Source organism: Bubalus bubalis, chromosome 17, assembly GCF_019923935.1.
Source record: "Bubalus bubalis isolate 160015118507 breed Murrah chromosome 17, NDDB_SH_1, whole genome shotgun sequence".
NCBI lineage: Eukaryota > Metazoa > Chordata > Mammalia > Artiodactyla > Bovidae > Bubalus > Bubalus bubalis.
Window position 1 is genome coordinate 42,529,916 of NC_059173.1, and position 26,587 is coordinate 42,556,502.

General features: G+C 36.9%; 1 protein-coding gene and 1 non-coding gene across 6 annotated transcripts in view; both read left to right on the plus strand.

Annotated features, from left to right (window-relative positions):
- INTU (inturned planar cell polarity protein) overlaps positions 1 to 26,587 on the plus strand; it is a 97,486-nt gene that overhangs the window by 32,223 nt on the left and 38,676 nt on the right. For all 5 annotated transcript variants that reach the window (XM_044930410.2, XM_044930409.2, XM_044930412.2 and 2 more), the window contains exons 3-5: positions 4,742 to 4,827; positions 14,053 to 14,256; positions 18,577 to 18,695. In XM_044930410.2, coding sequence (XP_044786345.2) covers positions 4,742 to 4,827; positions 14,053 to 14,256; positions 18,577 to 18,695 — 409 coding nt within the window. The remainder of the gene's footprint in view (positions 1 to 4,741; positions 4,828 to 14,052; positions 14,257 to 18,576; positions 18,696 to 26,587) is intronic.
- Positions 6,622 to 6,728, plus strand: LOC112580040. Its single transcript, XR_003104397.3, has one exon. It is a non-coding gene; the product is annotated as a U6 spliceosomal RNA (small nuclear RNA).

The following is a 26,587-nucleotide window of genomic DNA, read 5'->3' on the forward strand; positions in this document are numbered from 1 at the left end:
CATAAATAATTTATAGTCATCAGTGGTTTTTTTCCAACATTTCTGTAGTGTTATTTTCTATTTTAATGAGAAATTAAAACCTTACAATAGTTTCTTATCCATCATCTTCTGAGAATATGATATTTTAATATCATATTAAATTTTACATGGGCTTCCCTGATAGCTCAAATGGTAAAGCGTCTGCCTACAATGCAGGAGACCCAGGTTCCATCCCTGGGTCAGGAAGATCCCCTGGAGAAGGAAACGGCAACCTATTCCAGTATTGATGCCTGGAAAATCTCATGGACCGAGGAGCCTGGTGGGCTACAATCCATGCAATTGCAAAAAGTCGGACACAACTGAGCGACTTCACTTCACTTCATAATATTAGTAGTTATTATTACTTAATATTACTTAATAAATAAGTTATTATTACTTAATATTCTGTACAATATTAGTAGTTACAATATTTGTGCTATCATTAGTCAAGGAACTCTAGAATGGTAGGTTGGGAGGGACCTTGATTTTCTCTAGTTTAGTGCTTAAGTATTATAGTTGAGGGATTGATATTGAAGTTAAAAAATATAGTAGTTTTTATTCTCTCAAAACTGAAGATTCTGTCAGTAAATGCATTAACTTTAATGAATAAAATGGCAGTATGTAACTGCTTAAAAAACCAAATGCTTTCCCCTCTTAAGTCAAATTCAGCTTAATTTAAATGAACAATTTAAATTCACAATCTGATCCCACCCCACCCCACCCCCCCGTCTCATACGTATTTTCCAGTCCTCCTGTACATTAAATACTCACTTCTAACAGGACTGATTTTTTCTTTCCCCGATGACCTCCAAAGCTGCCTTGTATATCCATCTGTTCTTTAGCATTCTTGGTCTCTGACTCTCATTTGGTGCTTAGTCAAGGTTGCTTTATGTTGTTCAGTGGGTATATTAATTTCCTGTTGCTACTGTGACAAATTACCAGACCTGGTGGTTCAAAACAGCACAAATTTATCATCTTACAGTTTTGGAAATCAGAAGTCTAAAATGTGTTTTCCTACACTACAATCAATGCATGTGTCCACAAGGGCTGCATTCAGTCTGGAGTCTCCAAGGGAGAACTCCTTTCCTTGGCAAGCTTCTAGAGAACTCCTTTCCTTGGCAAGCATTCCTAGCCTTGTGGTCCCTAACTCCATCTTCAAAGCTGGCGGTGTAGCATCTTGAAGTCTTTCTCTGACTGACTTTCCTGCCTCATTCCTTTAAAGATCCTTTGATTACATGGGACTCACTTGATTAATCTCCCAATCTCATGTTACTTAATTACATCTGAAAAGTCTCTTAGCTATGTAAAGTAACATATTCACAGATTTTAGAGATTAGGATGTAGACATTTTTGGAGGACTATTCTGCCTACCACAGTGTGTGTTTTTTATTTTTTTTATAACATATGAGTATTATTTTTTTCTTTGCAGTAGTAATAATATATGCTTATTGTAGACCATTTAGAAAATGTAATAAAACAAAGCAAAGAAAAAGTCCAGTCACCCAAAGACAGCATTTTGGTGTGTGTCCTCTCTTTTTCATACATTTATGTGTAATAATTTTGTTCAAAAGTAATTTCTTAAATTATGTATTCATTTTGCATATAATGTTAGTGGAACGGTAAACTAACTTTTGCATATATATTTCCATAGTCCCTGATGCCTAATGTAGTTAGTACGCCTCAGTACACATTTGTCATTTGATATAAGTAGATGTTGAGAAATTGATGGGTGTTCTGAAATAATAAACTTTACATTGAGGAATTGACTTAAGCATTATGATAAACTAACCTTCTCTCTTTAGGTTTTATTTGATTCTTGAATGTATCTCTTGATTAACTTGGTAGATTTTCCCTCTTATTTCTACCCATCAATAATCCTCAGACTATTGCTTATTTAACAGTTCAAACCAATTCATGCATTTCATTTCCTTTCAGCCTTTGAGATGGCACCATGCATACTAATGACTCCCATGCACTTGTTGAGAAAGAGCTTTCCTGGGGCACAGGCTGCCCACTGCAGTGATGTGATATCCAGGAAGCCTGCCATCTCTGACTCACCTCACAGGAGGTGCTCAGAAAAACACAAGGAAAACAAATATCTGGGAAATGGAAAGGAGAAAAAACTCTTTATAGAAAGAAACAGTTTTCTACTAAACATTTTAAAATATTGTGTACATACTACAGTTGTTCTAGGATTAATTTTCATGTCTTTTGTGATGATTCATGTCTCCTATTTTTAGAGGTTTGCTGGACATGGTGCTTTCAGACTACACTTCCTACAGTACTCAACTACAGAACTGTATTCATTAGGGTGTGGGGCGGGGAGGAAAGGAGTCATTTGTGACATTATCAGGTGGTTTTAGTTCAAAGGAACAAGTTTTAAATTGTTTCACTATTTAAGTGTCCTGAGGACAGAGTAATCTACAGACAGTAGAACTCATGGTTGGTATCATCCAGAAGTGGTTTTGTTTTACATCAGTACTCCTGTATTGTGTTCAAATTCCTTCATCTTTCCCTTGCCCCCCCTTCCTTCCTTCTCCCTCTTTTTCTTTCATTATTTTTTTTCTTTCTCTCCTCCTCTCCCTTTCTCCTTCCCTTCCTTTCTTCCTTTTAAAAATCAGTATAGGTATAAATAATGTTATATAGTACACTTATTTAATCTCTTGTTTAAAAATAATTAAGGGAGTATGTTGCTTTTTTATTTTTCCAAGTTGAACTAAAGTTGGAAGTTTAGTTTGCAAGTTCTTTCTTTTCTTCCAGTATGATTGAGATATAACTGACATAAAGCACTATAGAAGTTTAAGGTGTACAGCATAATAAATTGACTTATATCATAAAATGATTACCATAATAAGTGGTAATGTTTAGTGAGTATGCATCATTTCATATAGGTACAAAGTTAAAGAAGTAGAAAAAGAATTTTTGTGTGTGATGAAAACTCTTGGGATTTACTTTCTAAACACCTTTGTTATGTAACATACTGGAACAATTAATTATACTTATGTCATATATTACATTACTAATACTTATTTATCTTATAACTGGAAATTTGTACCTTTTGACCAACTTCATCCAAGTTTCCCCTTCCCGGCTTCCCTGCCTCTGATAACCACAAATGCATTTTCTTTTTCTATGAGTTTGTTTGTTTATTTGTTTTGTAAGTGTAAACGACCTACAGCACTGTGTTGGTTCCTATTATATAGCATAGTGATTCGATATTTCTATACATCTCAAAATTCTCAACTTTTAAGAAAAGTTATGAGGTTGCTCAAAGTGCTACAATAGTGAACCATCATGTCAGACTTGGTGGCCAAACCCAATGCATTGAACGGCATTTCTTGAGCATCTAAACCTAGGCAGGTCATTGCAGGCTCTCACAGGGCTGGCCTAAGAAACTCCTGCTCACTCTGCACTTTGCCCCTTTTCCATATGACAGCATATCAAGGAAACCAAGGAACGAAGGCAGAGAGAGGAGGGGAAGAACAGCAGTGGGTAAAGTAATGACAGTTTCACCTGTTCCCCAGCCCTCTTTCTCAAAGGTCATCATGAAGAGGACCAGGTGACACCTACACACAGTAGTGGGTTTGCTTTAAAGGAAAGGAACTTGAGTTTAGGAAGCCTAAATCTTTTATAAAGAACAATTATTAATAATAAGACACTGAGGGAGAAGTTATCCTTATTATTCTGTACTTTTGCTCTGGAGGGAGACACTATTTCATCCAAAACTGTTCTCTGTACAATCTTGAAAAGATAATTCAGAACAAAGACTTTGAGTTCCTTGGCTTGTAAGATACAGAAAAGCATGAGAGGTCAATAGAGAGTTGTCTGACAACACTGTTTTATCTATATGCCTGTTTATTTTGTCTTCTCCAAAGAATATTAAGCTCCATATGTATAGAGATTTTTTTCTGTTTTGTTCATTCTCTATCTGCAGTGCCTAGAACAGTACCTGGCATACAATAAGTGTTTGTTGGATGAATTAATGAATGGTTGTAATTATTTAATGTATGTCCTATCAGTAAGAATGATGAGAAAAAATAACCTTGTTATGTGTATTGCAGTTCACTGGTGTTTAGATATTACCTTCATGTTTTGAGAGTAAATTTCCAAATTTAACACTGATCTTTATTTTATTAAAACCACTTGATTTGATAATATACACATTTAAAGGAAAGTCATGAAAAAGGATATTTTAACTGAAACATGCTGTAGATTTTATTGTAGTTGGGGGCTTTTGAAACAAAATGCTGTGTGTAGACAAAGATCAGTAATAACAGTGAATACCCAGCATTTTGAGTTTGGATGTACCACATGGATTTAATTAAAATTTCAGCTGAATTTTTTTACTGTGTGGGTCTAAGTGTTTAGATTAAATTTTGTTAAGTGTAATACTTGCTTAATGCTACAAATTTTCCATTTGTCCCTTGGGTTGATATAATTCTCCCAACTGTAGAAAAAAATAAGAATATTCATCTCTTTAAACATTCATAGGTTATATTTAGTTATGGTGCAGTGTTGGGCTGCATTATAGTTTAAGAGTGGGGTGGTAGATTAGCTCTGCCACTCAAGAGTTTTATAATCTTGAGCAAGTCCCTGAATGTCTGCACCACATTTTGTACTGCATTTGGAAGGTCAGATTAGATACTTTTTAATGTTCCAACTCCAGATCTTTTTCAGTTTTGGCTACTCACACAACTGTCTTTCATTGTGGTCATGTTTTCAGGTGATGTCCTCGTTGCTGTGAACGACGTAGAGGTGACCTCTGAGAACATAGAGAGAGTTCTGTCTTGCATTCCTGGACCTATGCAGGTGGACATTCTTTTTCTGTGTTTTGTGATGAAATAGGTGTGTCTTGTGCTATTTTCTTTTTATAAAATTCTGAAAAGAGTCATGTATAATGGGTGAGTTATACACTAGAATACTTTAAAATTTTTAGCTCTCAACATTTTTAGCTTTTGGAGGTAGTTCTAAAGGGAAAGATAAATATCTGTAAGAACAATACTAAAAACTACATAATAACCAACTTGCCATTGTAAGTACCATACATATTGATGAAAATCCAGTTTCTCGAGAAGTCACTTTTAACCAGTCATGGAATTTTCTATTCTGACTTATTAAAATCATAATTTCTATAAAGTTTTTAAAAATGTGGTTTGGTTTTGTTTAAACACTATACTCTTTTCTTGATTTTTATGTTATCTAGGTTAGCCTTACTCCTGAGCTTTTATTTAGCCACATAATGAATTATTTTTCATTCCTTGTAAGGTAAAAATATATTTTCTCTATAATATGTTATTTTGATACTCTAAGCATTGACATTTTGTATTATAGATGACATTTTTAGGTCATTAGATGTATTTTTAAGATGCCATACCTCCTATTCAGGAATGTTCTACTCTTGTTAGCATGGGGAATTGGCTTTCTCTCTTTCGAGGGGTAGGGAGGATGATATGCTTTAGAAAGGTGAGAGGCTCCATCAGACAGTAAAAGAAGGAAGCCATTTTTAGATTGATGGGAATGAAGAACAGAATGCCTAATAAATCAGAATCATACCTGCATCTGATTGAGACTGTGAGGTAACAGGACCCATTACAAAGTTTTCTTGTTTTCGAAGAAGTAAAATTTTGTTGTATTCACTTCCTTTTCAAAATACACACACATGCGTGCACACACATACTTTGAACATACACATACATACAGATGCTCTGTAAATGAAGCTGTCTTTGGAAATGCAAAATGAAAGTGCTGGAATAACCATGATAGCCAGTGACCAGCCATGCCTAGGAGTGGTTAGACAGATGCTGCTGTCTGAAATAAAAAAGAGAATCAGGCAGACACCAGGCATGGAGAAGGAAATAGCAACCCACTCCAGTATTCTTGCCTGGAGAATCCCATGGACAGAGGATCCTGGAGGGCTACAGTCCACAGGGTCACAAAGAATCGGACACGACTGAGTGACTAAGCACACCAGACACAGTGCTGGAGCAGAGTGTGGGGGTATGCCCTTCAGTTGCTAGATGCGGAGAGGAACAAGGGTGGGCCAGGGTACCGGAGCACCTCACTGGGCTCAGACAGGAGCTACTTACCCGTCAGTAACGAAAAATCACGGTATCTTAAAGCCTGAAACAGTGTCATCCAAGTAAACTGGCTGCATGTGAGCCCCGAATGAGGGCTCCTCCTTTCTTGCCTGTGTCACTTGCAGGTGTCCTGACAGTACTGCCAGGGTTCAGCCACATCTGTTCTGCCTTCACAAAAAGAATTATGTTTCCAGTGGAGTCACATTATTCTTACATTTAATTAATACACAGCATTTGCAAATTTGGCAATGCACAGTTGGCAGAAAAAGGAAGGGAAAGAAATAATGATTTAAATATTTTGGACCAATTTCACCCACCATTTCCATGTCCTTGTTAAGCATGAAATAGGAGTTGTATATCTGCTGCTTGCCCAGTTTGCCATTACAACTGCATTAAATGTTCTGTGTTTAAACATACACATATATATATATATATATACTGTATATATATATATATTTTTTTTTTTTTTACAACATTATTCTTAAGTGCCAATTCTTATATCTTGTGCCAAAATGAGGAAACAGCAGTCCTCACTTCGGCTGCACATATACTAAAATTGAAACGATACAGAGAAGATTAATGTGGCCCCTGCACAAGGATGACATGCAGGTTCAGGAAGTGTTCCTTATTTTTTGAATGTCCAGTATGGTCAATAAATAAATAGAATTAAAAATTAAAAAACAAAATGAGGAAACAGCAAAGATGGAAGAAACACTGTTGTGGGTCAGAATGATCATATTGAGAGAGTATGTTGAACTCCAGCACGGCCTTGCCTGCCTATTGTAATTTCAAGGGGATTTTTGCCCGTATACAGCCTGAGAATTGGGAAGGGAACTAGAATTTGTAGGGTGCCAGGAAGTATGTTGGTGCTTTGCTAATAGCATTCCCTTTGATAATTTCATTTGTTCCCCCATAACAATCTATATTAATCTCCTGTTTTACACATGAGAGAAAAAGACTCTAGGAGAGAATTAATGATTTGTCCAAGATTACAGAATTAATAACTCAAAGAACTGGAGCCAAAACTGACTCCACAACATGATGCTCCGATTGCACGCACAGCCTGGGTGCGTCCTTGTGTTTGTATCCCCTTGTTCTTGCCACAGCTAACTGCAGTGGACTTGTCTCAGAAAAAGCTGTTCTACCTAGTTGGTACCTATGGCATTTAAAACGGTGATTCAGGCAGTAAGAGAAGAGGAATGCTGATTTATAAAGAATACCTTGAAAAGTGAAAGTGAAAGTCGCTCAGTCGTGTACAACTCTTTGTGATGCCATGGATAGTCCATGAAATTCTCCAGGCCAGAATACTTGAGCCGGTAGCCTTTCCCTTCTCCAGGGAATCTCCAGGCTCCTCAGTCCTTCTCTAGGGATTCTCCAGGCAAAAATACTGGAGTGGGTTGCCATGTCCTCCTCCAGGGTATCTTCCCAACCCAGGGATCGAACCCAGGTGTCCCACATTGCAGGCGGATTCTTTATCAGCTGAAACACCAGGGAAGCCCAAAGAACACCTTAGGAGACTTTATTTTAATTTTGGAAATAACCAACAGTAGCATGTTAAGCTTATACTCAGGGTATAAAAATAGCCTGAAATGCTTCTCGTCATCCAGCAGAAGATGTCCCGGGAGAGAATGTAATGTGGCAGAAAGGTCACTGAGGAGAAGGAGGGCAGATCTCTATTTTAAACCTCGCTCTGAGCAATTTTCATAAGTCTTCTGGGTTTCACTTTCCTCATCTATAATCAGAGGGCATTTGTGAGAATAAATCTCTGAGCCCTCTTCCAACTCTACAGTTCTGTATTTCAATTTTAAATAAGTTCTGCTATAAATAGATTCAGAATACCAGCATGAAGTCCAACAGCAAAGCCTGGACAGTAGGTGACACAGAGAGACTAAATCATTTCTTTTAAAGCTAAGTTTTAACATTCTGCAAAACAGCTACCTTCGAGTCTTCAAAAATGTTAATGTCATGAAAGAAAAAAAGGCTAGAGAATTGTTTTAGATTAAGATAGACTAAGCTAACATACAACCAAATGCAGCAACTCTTCCTTTATTGATCCTCTAATGCAATTGGGAATAGCTTTATCGGGACATTTGGGGAAATTTGAATATGGTCTTTGTTAGAGAAGAGTATTGTGTGTCATATCCCTAAATGTCATAATTATATTTGGTCGTGTAGCCTTAGGAGATACATACTAAGGTACTTAGCAGTGAAGTATTAAAGTAGCTGCAAGTAGTTCTCAGGTAGTTCAGGCAAAATTATTTTTTTTAAATAAAAAGAAGGTAAGGATATAAGAAGAGGTGAGTAAGACAGGGGAGAAAGGAGGGAGGAAGCAAGTGTGGCAAAATGTGTTTTAAAAAATGGCTGTAACTGAGTGAGAGGAATGTATGGGTGATCATCGTACACTTCTTGCAACTTTCTGTAGGTTTAAATTTTTTTAAATAAAAAGTTGTGGGTTTAAAAAAAATGTTTCAGAAATTCAAAATGACAAGAACAAAGGTGCCAGTACTCTTCTAATGACTGAGTTTTGTGATCTTGATCTGTTGCCACATCTCTGTGCACTCATTCATTCAACCAGCAAGTGATTGTGCAGGTAGAACACCATCCCCCCGCCCCCTGGCTTCGTCAGGGAATTTGGGTCCAAACATTGCAGTTTTCACTTTCATGCATTGGAGAAGGAAATGGCAACCCACTCCAGTGTTTTTGCCTGGAGAATCCCAGGGACGGGGGAGCCTGGTGGGAGGCCGTCTATGGGGTTGCACAGAGTTGGACACGACTGAAGTGACTTAGCAGCAGCAGCAGCAGCATTGCAGTTGACCAGGACTGATTGCAAAAGTACCGGGCCATTGCTGGTTTTCCTGAAACTTTGGAGGAATCCAACCCCTTTTCTGGAAGACCAGCCTGCAGAACATTACTTCTTAGGCCTATGAAAGGAGAAAAGGCTTCTTAAAGGAGATGATACTTGAGTAGAATATTTTGACTTTTATTATTTCCTTGTTAAACAAAAGTGGTGCTCATATATATTGTGGAAAGATTAGGAAGTAGACAGACACGTTTTCTTAAAAGTATTTGTAAATCTTTTTTACTCTCAGAACCCAGAAAGTAACTAGTTAATGTCAGTATGGCGGATTCATTTTGATATTTGGCAAAACTAATACAATTTTGTAAAGTTTAAAAATAAAATAAAATTAAAAAAAAAGAAAGAAAAAAAAAATAAAGAAGATGACTGATGTGATCAGATTTGCATTTAGGAATATATCCCTCTGGATGGGACTGCAGATTGGGAAACCAGGTGCTCAGCTTTATGATAGTCCAGAAGAGAGGGGGTTATGGTCTGGGCAAAGGCCTTGGCTGTGGATGCGGAGGAGAAGAAGTAGGTGAGAGGTGAAGTGGGTGAGAGGTAAAGCATGTGGGAAGTAAAGAGGACAGTACACTCTGCAGGAGATAATGGAGTCCATGGTGCCTTCCAGTTTTTCTCGAGTAGTCCCATGATATTGTCCAAAAGAGGAGGATCAGAGAGAATTTGCTGAGCCAAGTGGACTCAATTCCTTCAGACTTTTAACTAAGGACTATTCAGAGCATCTGCCAGACAAAGGAGAAAGGATCAGACACATGGAGAGCAGCGAAGATGTTGTGAGAGAGACATGCGGACGACGAGGCAGAAGTGAGCCTGTAGTCTGGCTGTGCAGTCCCTCGTGTGGAGAGGCTGGCGTGGCAGGCAGCTAATGGGGAAGGGAGCGTTGGCTGGTTTGTTTGGCAGAGGCCAAAGCAACATTGCTTGTTACACAATGTGGATAGGAGAGGGTAATTAAAGCAGCAAGGTTTTGGAAGTAGTGAGTTATAGAGTGCATGTCCTTGGACCTGAGAATAAGGTACAGCATCCCCTGAAGGTGTCGGGGGGTGAAGGGAAGGGAGGAGGAAAGAAAGGCTTGGTAAATTGCACAAATAAGAAAACCTTTTGAGAGAGACAGGAGATGATGAAACTTGTCACAGTTTAATGTCCATGGAGGAACAACAGAATACATTTCCTTTAAGAAGCTTCACATAAACTCAACAGAAGACAACCCTTTTTAAAATGAGAAGTTTCATATAAACTCAAGACAAAACTTTTCTATAAGAAGGTTGATATAAACAATCTTATATTAGATGTTACTCAATAAAAGTTTTTTTTCCTATAAAACATATGATATCCTTAATATTTACATATGTCAACCCCTTTTAAAAAATAGCGCTTAACTTTTAATTTGGTTATCTGTCTCACCCTTTTATGGTTTTATCAAAGCAACCAGATTCCCTGACATTTATAGCTACTTAGCATGTAAGCTTTTCAAAATATCTTGCTAAAGTGTAATTATCTTTGCATTATGGAGCCAGCTTTACTTACATCAGAAGAATAGTGGCTAAAGTAGTTCCTTAAAGAATGTTAACAGGTGGTTCTGTGGTGTGTGTCTTGTTTGAGTTTTTCCCATAGTGAGGGGAAAAGTTGTTTTCAAGTGTGTCACTCTTCACCAGCATAACATACCAGTCTTAAATTTTAGGTTGTTGTAGCTGTCTAAAGTACAATTGGTAAATTTTTCTAAATCTACCAGCTAATTTCCTTTGGTCATACCCTATCTTTTGACCTCTCCACCCATGAGAATCTGAGCTGGAGAAGATGCCCCTCCTGTTCACATTTCTCTCTCTGAGCACCTCTCACAGAGAGACGCTCCATCAGACCCAGCCCGCCTCTGTGACGCCTGCTCCCTGAGGTTGTCACTCATGCTCTGCTTGCTACAGTCAGATCTCTCACCCTCCATTCCACTCATATGACCAGCTCCACCCTAGAGCCCAGTGCTGGGGACGGTCTTCACAGCTACCCTCTCTAAGGGTACAAAGTCTGCACTAGAGATTTCCCCAAATTCTAAAGATTTCTCACATTTTCAAGGAACACCACCAAAGACTACCATATATTTTCTTTTGGACATTCCTAAATCCTTATTCTCAGATAAAAGAACACCCTAAGTAACAAGCCATTTTTGCTTCATCAGGTCCTCATTCAAGGATTTAATATATTTATGCTTGTGCATGCTCAGTTGCTCAGTCGTGTCTGACTCTTTGCAAGCCCATGGACTGTAGACCTCCAGACTCCTAAGTCCATTGAATTATCCAGGCAAGAATACTGGAGTGGGTTGCCATTTTCTTCTCCAATGTTTATGCTTATTTTTATATTTTTATTTATATATACATATATTGAGCATTACACACTAGAACAGATGCCACCCTCAGAACATAAGTCTTTCAGGCCATGTATTGGTTCCATATTGCTTGTTTGGATCAAAACCTCACACCAAATATTCTTTTTCACATCTTTCTAAGATCATTTCTGAAACAGTGTCTCTTCAGCTTTTCTTCACCTCATCCTTCTTATCCTTATATTAATTTTTCAAATAACTCTTGAGTGTTCCCATATAGGATCTCTGACTTGTTTATATTTTTATTTAGTTTACTTAATATTCCAACACCTCCCCACCGCCCAGTTATACTAGTGTTCTACTACCTTGGGTTTTTTTTTGTCCATACAGCATGCAGATCTTAATTCCCCAGCCAGGGATTGAACCTGCACACCCCCTGCAGTGGAAGCGTGGAGTCTTAACCACTGGACCACCAGGGAAGTCCCTAGCCTTTCTAGATACAGTGTTTTAATTCCAAGGGCACATTTTTCAGCATCAAGTTTATAGAACACATTGCAGTTAGTAAGGGTTGATCTTTTCCATTTGGAATATTAAATGCTTTGTAAACAAACATGAACATTTGGCCTCAGAAAAATTTCATGAGGAACTTCTCCCTTCCTGCTATCTAGCCATGACTTGGTTCATCTTAACTCTGAATATATACATATTGATGAATTTAGACCTTATGTCCCTTTTCTACTTGTTAGTAAAATAAATCTGAAACTTATTTTAGAAAGGATGTTTATTTAACTAAATTCACTGTAGGTGTGTGTGTGTGTGTGTTAGTCGCTCGATCGTGTCTGACTCTCTGAGACCCCATGGACTGTAGCCTGCCAGGTTCCTCTGTCCATGGAAATTTCCAGGCAAGAATACTGGAGTGGATTTCCATTTCCTTCTCCAGGGGATCTTCCCAACCCAGAGATAAAACCCAGGTCTCCCACATTGCAGGCAGATGCTTTACTGTCTGAACCACCTTAGGTAGACAAAGATAACTCAGTGCCCCTGAAATATCAGACAGCTACAGATAAGCAAAATTGAATGCAACCATAGTCACTCTTTGCCAACCAAAAAAGAAAGATATCTAGATAGTTTTTCTTTTGGAAAGTTTTATTCATCTGGGTAGATTTATTTCACAGTATAATACTAACAATAGATAGGCTGATGGGATTATGAATTTTTAAAAATAATATGCTTATGAGAATATATATATTTAAGACTCATTTTTTAAAATGACAGTGATATATTAGTATTTATCATATATTTAAAGTTGGCCTTGAAAACAGTACCTCTTTTAATAAGTTATTAAAAATAGGGATTATTACTGCCTTGATAGTAATTTTTAAAAGTTTCCTCTCAAAATACAACTTACTGCATATTAACAATTTTATCTGCTTTTAAATATTGAAGAGATTTCTTTTACCCCCAGTTTATTGAGGTTTGATTGACAAATAAAAATTGTATCTGTTTAGATTGTACAGTGTGATGATTTAATATACTTATATCATCCAGACTTCTGTATTCTTGATCAAGCATGAATTTATTTTTTTATTTTTAAAATTTAGTTTTAAAAAGTCATTGTACTTTAATGTCTAAATTTAAAATTATATAGATTGTTATGATTAGAATGTCCTGACTTATCTGTATTCTGATAAGATTTTAAACATTAAGAATATTTTGTGCCTATGTAGCTTGTGATGATGTCCTTGCTACACAAAATTAACTATATTTAGTGATGACTTCTTTTAGTCAAGATACACTGGTGCTTCTTCAAGATAAGCAAGTTGTCTTTGGCCAGCTGGCATTTAGACACATATCTCCTTTTTCAAGGAAAGGTAATTGAGAAGTGGAAGCTACCTTTCAACAACTGGAAAATGGCCACATTCTGGACTCTTACCAATATTATTTGACATCAAGCCATGAAATTAAACTATCTTTATAAGATAGATAATCTTCTTAGGGCCACAGTTCAAGATCCAGCATGTTGATAAGTTTTTGTTCTTGTTAGCCTTTATTTTAAAGGACCACAAAGAATATCTAAGAGAAGAATATTTGAATATCACCATTTGAAAGGAGAGCTAATTTTGGTTGTATGAGGTTGCTTTTAATCCTGAATCTCTTCCTGCCAATTTCCCCAGATGAGTCAGTACTATTAGTATTTGTAATGTAGTGTTACTCTTTATTACACTGTCAGCTTATACTAACTTTTGTTTTCCCGTGGCATATCTTGTATTTGTTGTCAATATTTCGAATACAATGTGTGTGTGTTAGTCGCTCAGTCCCACTCTTCGTGACCCCATGGACTATAGTCCGTCAGGCTCCTCTGTCCATGGGATTCTCCAGGTAAGAACAGTGGAGTGGTTTGCCATTTCCTCCTCAAGGGTATCTTCCCGACCCAGGGATCTAACCCTCGTCTTTTATTCTCCTCCATTTTGCAGGCAGGTTTTTTACCACTAGTACCATCTGGGAAGTCCCTAAAATACAATGACTATGTTTAAATTAATGAACTTAGGTACAGAGATTTATACATTCCTACTCAATAAATGTTTGTAATAATATGTACCAGCTATTGTTCTAGGAGCTGGAGATACAAATAAAAATAGAATACACAGTTCCTGCCATCAAGGAGCCCATACTCTACAGTGATTTTTTTTATGCATACTGGAGTGAATATGCATGTACAGAGTCTTCTTTGTGAAAACCACTGCTGATTTTCCCTTGTTATAAAATCAATACATTTTAATTTTTTAAAGGTGAAACTGACATTCGAAAATGCATATGCTATGAAGAAGGAAATAACTCAACCAAGACAGAAAAAGGCACAGTCAAACACAAGTGATCTAGTCAAACTTCTGTGGGGAGAAGAGGTAGAAGATATCCAGCAGAATATTCTAAACACTCCTCACATCGTTATGTACCTCACGCTACAGCTTGACTCGGAAACATCAAAGGAAGAGGTGAGTGTCTTTTCAAAAGTGCAAAGGAAAAAAGTAAGGACAAGGACATTTTTGTAGACTTCCAAATGCATGGTAAGTTTCCTCAGCCATTCTGTGTCTTGTTTTTCAGGTATCTCTCTTCCATACAGCAGTCTTCACATTGACAAGCTCAGTGAGCCCATTTATAGAGATTACTAAAATGTTTGAATTTGTTTCTCCTTATCTTCTTTTAAAATGTCTATTTGAACTGCTTTTTCCATGATTTTTTTTTAACCTATACTTGGTTGCTTGTCTCATTATTATTCTTGCTGTATGTTCTTATTTCTGTTTTCTTGTGATTAAATATTTTCTCATATTTGTCTTAACAGATTCTAAAGTTAAACACTATCTTTACTCTTTTTCAAAATAATTCAAAGTCCTTAGTACACCTTAACTTCAATTTTCCCCTCTTCACATACATGCTATTATCATCAGTAGTTAAGTGCCATCATTTTTTTAAATTCTACAAATTGAGCATAATTATACTACTGCTGCTGCTACAGCTGCTGCTAAGTCGCTTCAGTCGTGTCCGACTCTGTGCGACCCCAGAGTCGGCAGCCCAACAGGCTCCCCTGTCCTGGGATTCTCCAGGCAAGAACACTGGAGTGGGTTGCCATTTCCTTCTCCAGTGAATAAAAGTGAAAAGTGAAAGTGAAGTCACTCAGTCGTGTCCGACTCTTTGCGACCCCATGGACTGCAGCCTACCAGGCTCCTCCATCCATGGCGTTTTCCAGGCAAGAGTACTGGAGTGGGGTGCCATCACTGGTACTATTTATTATTGTATTTTATATATTACAGAATGTATAAATTATATATCATAAAGTTCATATTTTATGCGTCATATTTCATACAGATGAATCATCTTTAAATTTGCATGTATGTTTACCTTTTTAAAATTCACTATTCTTATATCTCACCTTATTTGATTATTTTTCTTCTTCCTAAAACTTATACTTTAGTCATTTCTCTTTCACTGAATTCTTTTTGTTGTTATTTATCTGATGCTGCCTTTTTCACCCTTCTTGAGAGGTAGCTTTGTAATCCTTCCGGTAATACCTTCTTTGTAAGTCTTCTTGTGTTGCCAAGAAGATGAAGTCAACACATGGCATTGGTCATGCCAACTAAACATAAAGTTTTTTTCTCTAATCTGTTTGAAGACAGTATTTCTTTGTCTTCTGACTTCCACAGTTGATATTAATTAATGACTCTCCATTATTCCTTTTCAAGAACTGTTGTATTTTCTGTGTTCAGTTTCTTGCTTCTGCTATGTCCAAACTGCTTTTTAACCTCTCCGTGGTATTTGTTTGTTTAAACAGTCCCATTTTTATTTTGAGAAATTCCTGGAAAGTTTTTAACTAATTTACATGCAAATCTGCTGGACTATTCCTGATAATCCCTTGTTGCTTGCTTGTCTTATTGATCCTTTACTTTCTCTAAGCATCTCATACAGATCTCTTCTCCTGATGGGGACTCTGACTTGTGGTGGCTTACCTTGTTATGTTGTAGGGTATCACTGACTAAACTTGCTGCTTGATTTTTATCTTTGGGCGTCCTTTGGTTCTAAGTGGGGAATACCTTCCTGCAAGGAGAATTTGCTTCTTCTGCTTCTGTCACTGACCTAGGGCACTTCAGCCTCACCCAAAGGTCTGGGGTAACACGATGGTCCTAGGCTCAACTCACCTACCTAGCTATTGGCCCAAAGCTCAGTGTCCTGACCAAAGACATTGTATGTATCAGCCCTCAAGACAACCTGCTTCTGTCCTTCTGGCCTCTACTTACACTCCCAGCTGAGGCCCCAGCTTGCTTTGCAGTGCTGAAGGAAGGGTATGGAGAGGATATCATTGGAGACCTCTCTAGTTCTTTTATATTGAGCAGTTCAACAAGTATGTTTTGGCCATGAATCTGGTTGTTTTACAGCACAAGGGTCTCAGAGCACCTAGTGTACCATAATGCTTTGAGCAGAAGTGAAATCAAAAAAGTTTTTACCGGGACTTCCCTGGTTAAGACTCTGAACTTCTACTACAGGGGTGGAGGTTCCATCCCTGGTTGAGGAACTAAGATCCCACGTGTTGCGAGATGCTGCCAAAAAATAAATAATTAATAAGTTTAAAAAACATTAAAAGTTTAGACCTAATTTATATTTCTTTCGTTTTGAAATCCTTGCAGTCTATACTGTCAATGACAAGTCCATTTTTATTCAAAGTGTATATTTCCTTGTGTTGCTTTTTCATATGTCAGAATTTAGCCAATTACTGAACTGGAAAGGAATGAATTTACTTACACATATTTTTATAATTTGCAGTGCTCTGAAGAATACATGGAGACCTAGAGGTGATAATTCTAATTTCTTGCACATATTACTAGTCCCTTGTATCTTTAGAACAAAGGAGAAATTTAACTATGTATTAAATAAAACACACAGCACATTTCTGAGCTGGTAGCACCCTGCATCTTTCAAGGTCGTCTTGGAGTAGGATAGTGCTGAGGTCTTTTGTCATCCTCGCCTTTCTTTCCATGGGAAAGTGTGTCGATGTTTCTCTAATGAACAGGTTTCGGTCTGTTGACAGCCCTGTATCAACACTGTCATTAGGAGAGGCTTTTTATTCTTACTGAACAGAGTGGAAGCTGCTGCAAATACATGTTACTAACAAGTGCTTTAAAACGCAGCTAATTAAGTTGGTTAGGAGCTGTGGCGGTTGCCAGGTCTTGAATAGTGAGGCTTTGTGGGCTGGTTGCTGCAGAGGTTGAAGCAGAGACTTTCTCAAATGACCTTTGTATTCTGGTATTACTTATTTTACAATTAAATGTCATAGGGTCATTTTGTTTTCATGAGTTACATATTTAATAACAGCTTGTTTTCTTCAAGTTACAAGATTTGGACTTAAAAAAAAAACTAATCGAAGACTATATGGTTGTTTAAAGTGGTGTTGGGTATTTGGCTAAATACTGTAAATTTGTTTGCCAGTTAAGGTTCAGATTTATTAAATGGACATAACAGAAGATCTTAACGGGTGTTTGACTTAATTTCTAGAGATAAAATGTTTTGTGATTACTTTTACACTAGAAATACTACCAGAAATTCAGGTTATTAAGCAGGCTGTATTTAGTGCACATCTTCCGTAGCAGTTTGCATATATTAAATGTGCTTGGTAAGTATAAAAAACAGATGTGTCCAGTTTGTTATTATTTATATTTTATCCTAATACAGAAGTTGCTAAGATGGACTCCAAGCCACATAATTGTTTCTTTTAAAGAGAGTCGAAAGCAAAGTGTAGAACACTCTTTAGAGAGAGAACAAAAGAAAAGATACAGCATTTTAAAAGTTTGAGTTTCAATCATGGTTATATTAATATTTAAGGATATTGTCATTGAATATCATAAGTGGAAATTACTCTGAATTCTCTATGGTTTCTATCTAGAAATTTTTATTTTGCTTGCTTCTAATTTGTTATAGAGAAAAATAGCATTTTGTTTTAAGTAACAGCAAAAAAGTGAGGTACAGATTGAGTCATCCCTTCATGGAAAAGTACTAACAATGCACATCCTGGTTTTGAAATTTATTTAATTTTATGAAAATATTTGTTTCCTGGGAATATACTCTTCTTGAAAACAGAAAACTATTAAGCATTTTTTGAATAGTCCTATGGATTTAGTATTTTCCTTAATTTTAAATGTCCCTTTTAAAGGTTGAATTCAAATTAATTTATGACAGGCAAATGCTTTCAAGTTGAAACAGAAGATTTTATAGTATCGTTAATACTTCTTTCTTCTTATCTGCATGACTTTAATTTTGTATTGTCACTTTGTAAGTTTAATTACAGCCTTGTGTTTAAATAAAAATTTTATGGTTTTACCAAAGATGAAGCTTATCTTTTAAAAGTCGGTAATGAAAGTAATTAAAGACTCCTTAAAGTTTCATTTAGTGTCTGTGTGCGTATGTAACCATAGGAGATAAGAATATCTATATAATGAAATATAAATGTTAGTATTTAAATTTATTGTAAAGGAGATTAATATTTGAAGCATTGCTGGTAATTGGTTTTAACTATTCCAACTAATCAGTATTCTACTCAGCATATATATCATGACCAATTTTGATAGTCTAACTTATTTTAAATGTGTATATGTGTTAAAATTCCAGGCATACTTTTCTTCTTATGTTTGCATAGAACTCCCACTGAAGCTGAAAGGAGTCATTTTTGTTTGTTTTTTCCTTAATTCGAAGTCTGTACTTGGCATGAAAAAAATTATTGTTGCAAAATTTCAGAGGGATTGACATTTCTGTTTCTTTTCATTTAACAGCAGGAAATCCTTTATCATTATCCAGTTTCTGAGGCATCTCAGAAACTCCAGAGTGTGAGAGGGATATTTCTCACACTCTGTGACATGTTGGAAAATGTAACTGGGACACAAGTTACAAGGTAATAATTGACTTTTGTTTAGCTTTAATTCTGTTTCTTTCAAGTTCTTTACCTTGGTTCTGACAAAACACTAATGCAGGTATCTGTTATACAAATATGTTTGTATCTATAATGGAAATATTTATATGGCAGGTATGATATCTATGGATAATTTCTTTCTCACCTCAGTTGTTTCTACTACTCATCTGTTGAAAATTATATTCTCAGTACAGCTGTAGATCTGGGTGTTTGGGCACACTTTACATAACAAAATTAGACTAATGACCTGCATTTTAGAATTTTTTCATGAAAGTGATCTCTGTTAATCATGGCATTATGATGAGTTTTGGCTTTTTAATGATTGTATCTTGATTATTAACTTTCTTGACAATAGCTTTGTGTTTGGTAAGGATGACTGAATACAAATTTTTCATATAGTTCAAAATGTTTTGTTCTTAAAACAATGGTAGAAAAACACACATTATACATACACTTTAGAAAAGAGTATTCAGAAGGTGATATCATCTATAATATTTCCTGACTTTGAAATTTTTTTTTTCCAGGTATTTCTTTCTTTTTTTTTTTCTAATTTTATTTCCTTTTTAAACTTTACAATATTGTATTAGTTTTGCCAAACATCGAAATGAATCCGCCACAGGTATACCCGTGCGCCCCATCCTGAACCCTCCTCCCTCCTCCCTCCCCATACATTCCCTCTGGGTCATCCCAGTGCACCAGCCCCAAGCATCCAGTATCCTGCATCGAACCTGGACTGGCGACTCGTTTCATACATGATATTATACATGTTTCAATGCCATTCTCCCAAATCTCCCCACCCTCTCCCTCTCCCACAGAGTCCATAAGACTGATCTATACATCAGTGTCTCTTTTGCTGTCTCATACACAGCGTTATTGTTACCATCTTTCTAAATTCCATATATATGTGTTAGTATACTGTATTGGTGTTTTTCTTTCTGGCTTACTTCACTCTGTATAATAGGCTCCAGTTTCATCCATCTCATTAGAACTGATTCAAATGTATTCTTTTTAATGGCTGAGTAGTACTCCATTGTGTATATGTACCACAGCTTTCTTATCCATTCATCTGCTGATGGGCATCTAGGTTGCTTCCATGTCCTGGCTATTATAAACAGTGCTGTGATGAACATTGGGATACAAGTGTCTCTTTCCCTTCTGGTTTCTTCAGTGTGTATGCCCAGCAGTGGGATTGCTGGATCATAAGGCAGTTCTATTTCCAGTTTTTTAAGGAATCTCCACACTGTTCTCCATAGTGGCTATACTAGTTTGCATTCCCACCAACAGTGCAAGAGGGTTCCCTTTTCTCCACACCCTCTCCAGCATTTATTGCTTGTAGACTTTTGGATCGCAGCCATTCTGACTGGTGTGAAATGGTACCTCATAGTGGTTTTGATTTGCATTTCTCTGATAATGAGTGATGTTGAGCATCTTTCATGTGTTTGTTAGCCATCTGGATGTCTTCTTTGGAGAAATGTCTATTTAGTTCTTTGGCCCATTTTTTGATTGGGTCATTTATTTTTCTGGAGTTGAGCTGTAGGAGTTACTTGTATATTTTTGAGATTAGTTGTTTGTCAGTTGCTTCATTTGCTATTATTTTCTCCCATTCTGAAGGCTGTCTTTTCACCTTGCTAATAGTTTCCTTTGTTGTGCAGAAGCTTTTAAGTTTAATTAGGTCCCATTTGTTTATTTTTGCTTTTATTTCCAATATTCTGGGAGGTGGGTCATAGAGGATCCTGCTGTGATGTATGTCGGAGAGTGTTTTGCCTATGTTCTCCTCTAGGAGTTTTATAGTTTCTAGTCTTACGTTGAGATCTTTAATCCATTTTGAGTTTATTTTTGTGTGGTGTTAGAAAGTGTTCTAGTTTCATTCTTTTACAAGTGGTTGACCAGATTTCCCAGCACCACTTGTTAAAGAGATTGTCTTTAATCCGTTGTATGTTCTTGCCTCCTTTGTCAAAGATAAGGTGTCCATATGTGCGTGGATTTATCTCTGGGCTTTCTATTTTGTTCCATTGATCAATATTTCTGTCTTTGTGCCAGTACCATACTGTCTTGATAACTGTGGCTTTGTAATAGAGCCTGAAGTCAGGTAGGTTGATTCCTCCAGTTCCCTTCTTCTTTCTCAAGATAGCTTTGGCTATTCGAGGTTTTTTGTATTTCCATACAGATTGTGAAATTATTTGTTCTAGCTCTGTGAAGAATACCATTGGTAGCTTGATGGGGATTGCATTGAATCTATAAATTGCTTTGGGTAGTATACTCATTTTCACTATATTGATCTTCCAATCCATGAACATGGTATATTTCTCCATCTATTAGTGTCCTCTTTGATTTCTTTCACCAGTGTTTTATAGTTTTCTATATATAGGTCTTTAGTTTCTTTAGGTAGATATATTCCTAAGTATTTTATTCTTTCCGTTGCAATGGTGAATGGAATTGTTTCCTTAATTTCTCTTTCTGTTTTCTCATTATTAGTGTATAGGAATGCAAGGGATTTCTGGGTGTTGATTTTATATCCTGCAACTTTACTATAATCATTGATTAGTTATAGTAATTTTCTGGTGGAGTCTTTAGGGTTTTCTATGTAGAGGATCATGTCATCTGCAAACAGTGAGAGCTTTACTTCTTCTTTTCCAATTTGGATTCCTTTTATTTCTTTTTCTGCTCTGATTGCTGTGGCAAAACTTCCAAAACTATGTTGAATAGTAATGGTGAAAGTGGGCACCCTTGTCTTGTTCCTGACTTTAGAGGAAATGCTTTCAATTTTTCACCATTGAGGATAATGTTTGCTGTGGGTTTGTCATATATAGCTTTGATTATGTTGAGGTATGTTCCTTCTATTCCTGCTTTCTGGAGAGTTTTTATCATAAATGGATGTTGAATTTTGTCAAAGGCTTTCTCTGCATCTATTGACATAATCATATGGTTTTTATTTTTCAATTTGTTAATGTGGTGTATTACATTGATTGATTTACGGATATTGAAGAATCCTTGCATCCCTGGGATAAAGCCCACTTGGTCATGGTGTATGATCTTTTTAATGTGTTGTTGGATTCTGATTGCTAGAATTTTGTTAAGGATTTTTGCATCTATGTTCATCAGTGATATTGGCCTGTAGTTTTCTTTTTTTGTGAGATCTTTGTCAGGTTTTGGTATTAGGGTAATGGTGGCCTCATAGAATGAGTTTGGAAGTTTACCTTCCTCTGCAATTTTCTGGAAGAGTTTGAGCAGGATAGGTGTTAGCTCTTCTCTAAATTTTTGGTAGAATTCAGCTGTGAAGCCATCTGGACCTGGGCTTTTGTTTGTTGGAAGATTTTTGATTACAGTTTCAATTTCCGTGCTTGTGATGGGTCTGTTAAGATTTTCTGTTTCTTCCTGGTCGAGTTTTGGAAAGTTGTACTTTTCTAAGAATTTGTCCATTTCTTCCACGTTGTCCATTTTATTGGCATATAATTGTTGATCGTAGTCTCTTATGATCCTTTGTATTTCTGTGTTGTCTGTTGTGATCTCTCCATTTTCATTTCTAATTTTATTGATTTGATTTTTCTCCCTTTGTTTATTGATGAGTCTGGCTAATGGTTTGTCAATTTTATTTATCCTTTCAAAGAACCAGCTCTTGGCTTTGTTGATTTTTGCTATTGTCTCTTTTGTTTCTTTTGCATTTATTTCTGCCCTAATTTTTAAGATTTCTTTCCTTCTACTAGCCCTGGGGTTCTTCATTTCTTCCTTTTCTAGTTACTTTAGGTGTAGGGTTAGCTTATTTATTTGACTTTTTTCTTGTTTCTTGAGGTATGCCTGTATTGCTGTGAACTTTCCTCTTAGGACTGCTTTTAAAGTGTCCCATAGGTTTTGCGTTGTTGTGTTTTCATTTCCATTAGTTTCTATGCAAATTTTGATTTCTTCTGTGATTTGTTGGTTATTCAGCAGCGTGTTGTTCAGTCTCCATATGTTGGAATTTTTAATAGTTTTTCGCCTGTAATTGAGATCTAATCTTACTGCATTGTGGTCAGAAAAGATGCTTGGAATGATTTCTATTTTTTTGACTTTACCAAGGCTAGATTTATGGCCTAGGATGTGATCTATCCTAGAGAAGGTTCCATGTGCACTTGAGAAAAAGGTGAAATTCCTTGTTTTGGGATGAAATGTCCTATAGATATCAATTAGGTCTAACTGATCTATTGTATCGTTTAAAGTTTGTGTTTCCTTGTTAATTTTCTGTTTAGTTGATCTATCCATAGGTGTGAGTGGGGTATTAAAGTCTCCCACTATTATTGTGTTATTGTTAATTTCTCCTTTCATACTTGTTAGCGTTTGTTTTACATATTGCGGCGCTCCTGTGTTGGGTGCATATATATTTATAATTGTTACATCTTCTTCTTGGATTGATCCTTTGATCATTATGTAGTGACCTTCTTTGTCTCTTTTCACAGCCTTTGTTTTAAAGTCTATTTTATCTGATATGAGTATTGCTACTCCTGCTTTCTTTTGGTCCCTATTTGCATGGAAAATCTTTTTCCAGCCCTTCACTTTCAGTCTGTATGTGTCCCCTGTTTTGAGGTGGGTCTCTTGTAGACAACATATGTAGGGGTCTTGTTTTTGTATCCATTCAGCCAGTCTTTGTTTTTTGGTTGGGGCATTCAACCCATTTACATTTAAGGTAATTACTGATAAGTATGATCCCGTTGCCATTTACTTTATTGTTTTGGGTTCGATTTTATACACCGTTTTTGTGTTTCCTGTCTAGAGATTATCCTTTAGTATTTGTTGGAGAGCTGGTTTGATGGTGCTGAATTCTCTCAGCTTTTGCTTGTCTGTAAAGCTTTTGATTTCTCCTTCGTATTTGAATGAGATCCTTGCTGGGTACAATAATCTGGGCTGTAAGTTATTTTCTTTCATCACTCTAAGTATGTCTTGCCATTCCCTCCTGGCTTGAAGAGTTTCTATTGAAAGATCAGCTATTATCCTTATGGGAATTCCCTTGTGTGTTATTTGTTGTTTTTCCCTTGCTGCTTTTAATATTTGTTCTTTGTGTTTGATCTTTGTTAATTTGATTAATATGTGTCTTGGGGTGTTTTGCCTTGGGTTTATCCTGTTTGGGACTCTCTGGGTTTCTTGGACTTGGGTGATTATTTCCTTCCCCATTTTAGGGAAGTTTTCAACAATTCTCTCTTCAAATATTTTCTCATAGTCTTTCTTTTTGTCTTCTTCTTCTGGGACCCCTATGATTCGAATGTTGTAGCGTTTAATATTGTCCTGGAGGTCTCTGAGATTGTCCCCATTTCTTTTAATTCGTTTTTCTTTTATCCTCTCTGATTCATTTATTTCTACCATTCTATCTTCTAATTCACTAATCCTATCTTCTGCCTCTGTTATTCTACTATTTGTTGCCTCCAGAGTGTTTTTAATTTCATTTATTGCATTATTCATTATATATTGACTTTTATTTCTTCTAGGTCCTTGTTAAACCTTTCTTGCATCTTCTCAATCTTTGTCTCCAGGCTATTTATCTGTGATTCCATTTTGATTTCAAGATTTTGGATCAATTTCACTATCATTATTCGGAATTCTTTATCAGGTAGATTCCCTATCTCTTCCTCTTTTGTTTGATTTGGTGGGCATTTATCCTGTTCCTTTATCTGCTGGGTATTCCTCTGTCTCTTCATCTTGTTTAAATTGCTGAGTTTGGGGTGTCTTTTATGTATTCTGGCAGTTTGTGGAGTTCTCTTTATTGTGGCGTTTCCTCGCTCTGTGTGGGTTTGTACAGGTTGGCTTGTCAAGGTTTCTTGGTTAGGGAAGCTTGTGTCGGTGTTCTGGTGGGTGGAGCTGTATTTCTTCTCTCTGGAGTGCAATGAAATGTCTAGTAATGAGTTATGGGATGTCTGTTGTTTTGGGGTGACTTTAGGCTGCCTGTATCTTGGAGCTCAGGGCTGTGTTCCTTGTTGCTGGAGAATTTGCTTGGTATGTCTTGCCCTGAAACTTGTTGGCCCTTGTGTGGTGCTTGGTTTCAGTGCAGGTATGGAGGCATTTGTTGAGCTCCTGTCAATTAATGTTTCTTGGAGTCAGGAGCTCCCTGGAGTCAGGGTTTGGACTGAAGCCTCCTGCTTCCAGTAATCGGTCTTATTTTTACAGTAGTTTCATAGCTTCTCCTTCTATACAGCACCATTGATAAAACATCTACGTTAAAGATGAAAAGTTTCTCTACTGTGAGGGTCACCCAGAGAGGTTCACAGTGTTATATGGAGAAGAGAAGAGGGAGGAGGGAGTTAGAGGTGACCCGAATGAGATGAGGTGGAATCAATAGAGGAGAGAGTGGGCTATCCAGTAATCTCTTCCTTATGTGCACTCCACAACTGGACCGCTCCGAGTTGTTCACGGAGTTATACAGAGAAGAGAAGAAGGAGGAAGGTGACAGAGGTGGCCAGGAGGATAAAAGGGGGGAATGAAAAGGAGGGAGACAGATCCAGCCAGTAATCAGTTCCCTAAGTGTTCTCCACCGTCTGGAACACACAGAAATTCACAGAGTTGGGTAGAGTAGAGAGGGGTTAGGGAGGCAACACAGGTGACCTGGTGGAGAAAAAGGAGAGTCCAAAGGGAGAGAGAGCAGTCAGGCCAGTAATCTCGCTCCCTAGTGATAAATGGGTACTGAAGATTGGGTTCCTAAAGGTACAAAATTGGTAACAAATACATAAAAGCAAAAATTAAAAATCTAGAGTAGAGTTTAGAATTTCAAAAATATGATGTTAAAGAAAAGAAGGAAAAGAAAGAGAGAAAAAATGAACAAACAAAAACAAACAAGGTCGTGAAAATTATAAAGAAAATACAGGTATAAAATTGATAACTAATACCAAAAAGCCAAAGTTAAAAATCTAGAGTAGAGTTTGGAATTTCAGATATACAATGTTATTTAAAAGAAGAAGAGAAGGAAACAGAGAAAAAGAGAAAATAAAAAAGGGTCACAGAAATTATAAAAAAAAAAAAAAAAACTATAGGTACAAAATTGATAACAAATACCAAAAAGCTAAAATTAAAAATCTAGAGTTTGGAATTTCAAAAATACAATGTTACAGAAGGGAAAAAAAAAAAAAAACAAGGTCAAAAAATTATAAAAAATATATATATGAAGTTTGCTTTAAAAAAAATGGGGTCTTTTTTTTTTTGCAAAGTAATTGGTTATAAAAGTGAAAATTAAAGGAATAATAGAGGACTTAAAATTTTTTTTTTAATTAGAAAAATAAATTAAAAAAAAGAAAGAAAGAATGATCGTAAAAATAGTAAAAATATATCTAGGACTTTCTCTGGTTTTGTTGTGAGTATTGCGGGTTCAGTTCATTTTTGGCTAGTTCCTTGGTCCGACTTATATTTCTCAAGATCTATAGGCCCCTTCCTATGTAGTTGGTACTAACCACAGGGTTTTAATCTATTGCCTGTAGCTTCCAAGGCGGTTCCCTCTGTTATAGCTTCTTCTGTTTGCTGGTCTCTTCAGTGTCTGGTTTCCACCCTGACACAAAGGGGACGGTGGAGGACACTTTTTTTTTTTTTTTTTTTTTAGGCTCACTGTTCAGTCTCGCTGAGGGGAGGTAGGGAGGGATGCTGCAAACAAACAACACTGGCGTGTGCTCGCAGTGCCTCAGCCACACTGGGTCTGCCCCCCTTTCATGGCGCTTGTAGCCTCCCTGCCCACGCTGCTCAGGCTCTAGGTTGCTCCGCTGGGAACCATCCGTGGCCGTCCCTGGGCTGCCTGCACTTCCAGGTGCAAGCCGCTCAGGTTCAGGCACTCAGGTAGTCCTCAGAGGCGCAGACTCTTGGTTGGGCCTGCGTTTTGTGTTCTTCCCAGATCCGAGCAGCTCAGGTGATGAGGTGTTTGGCGGGCGCCA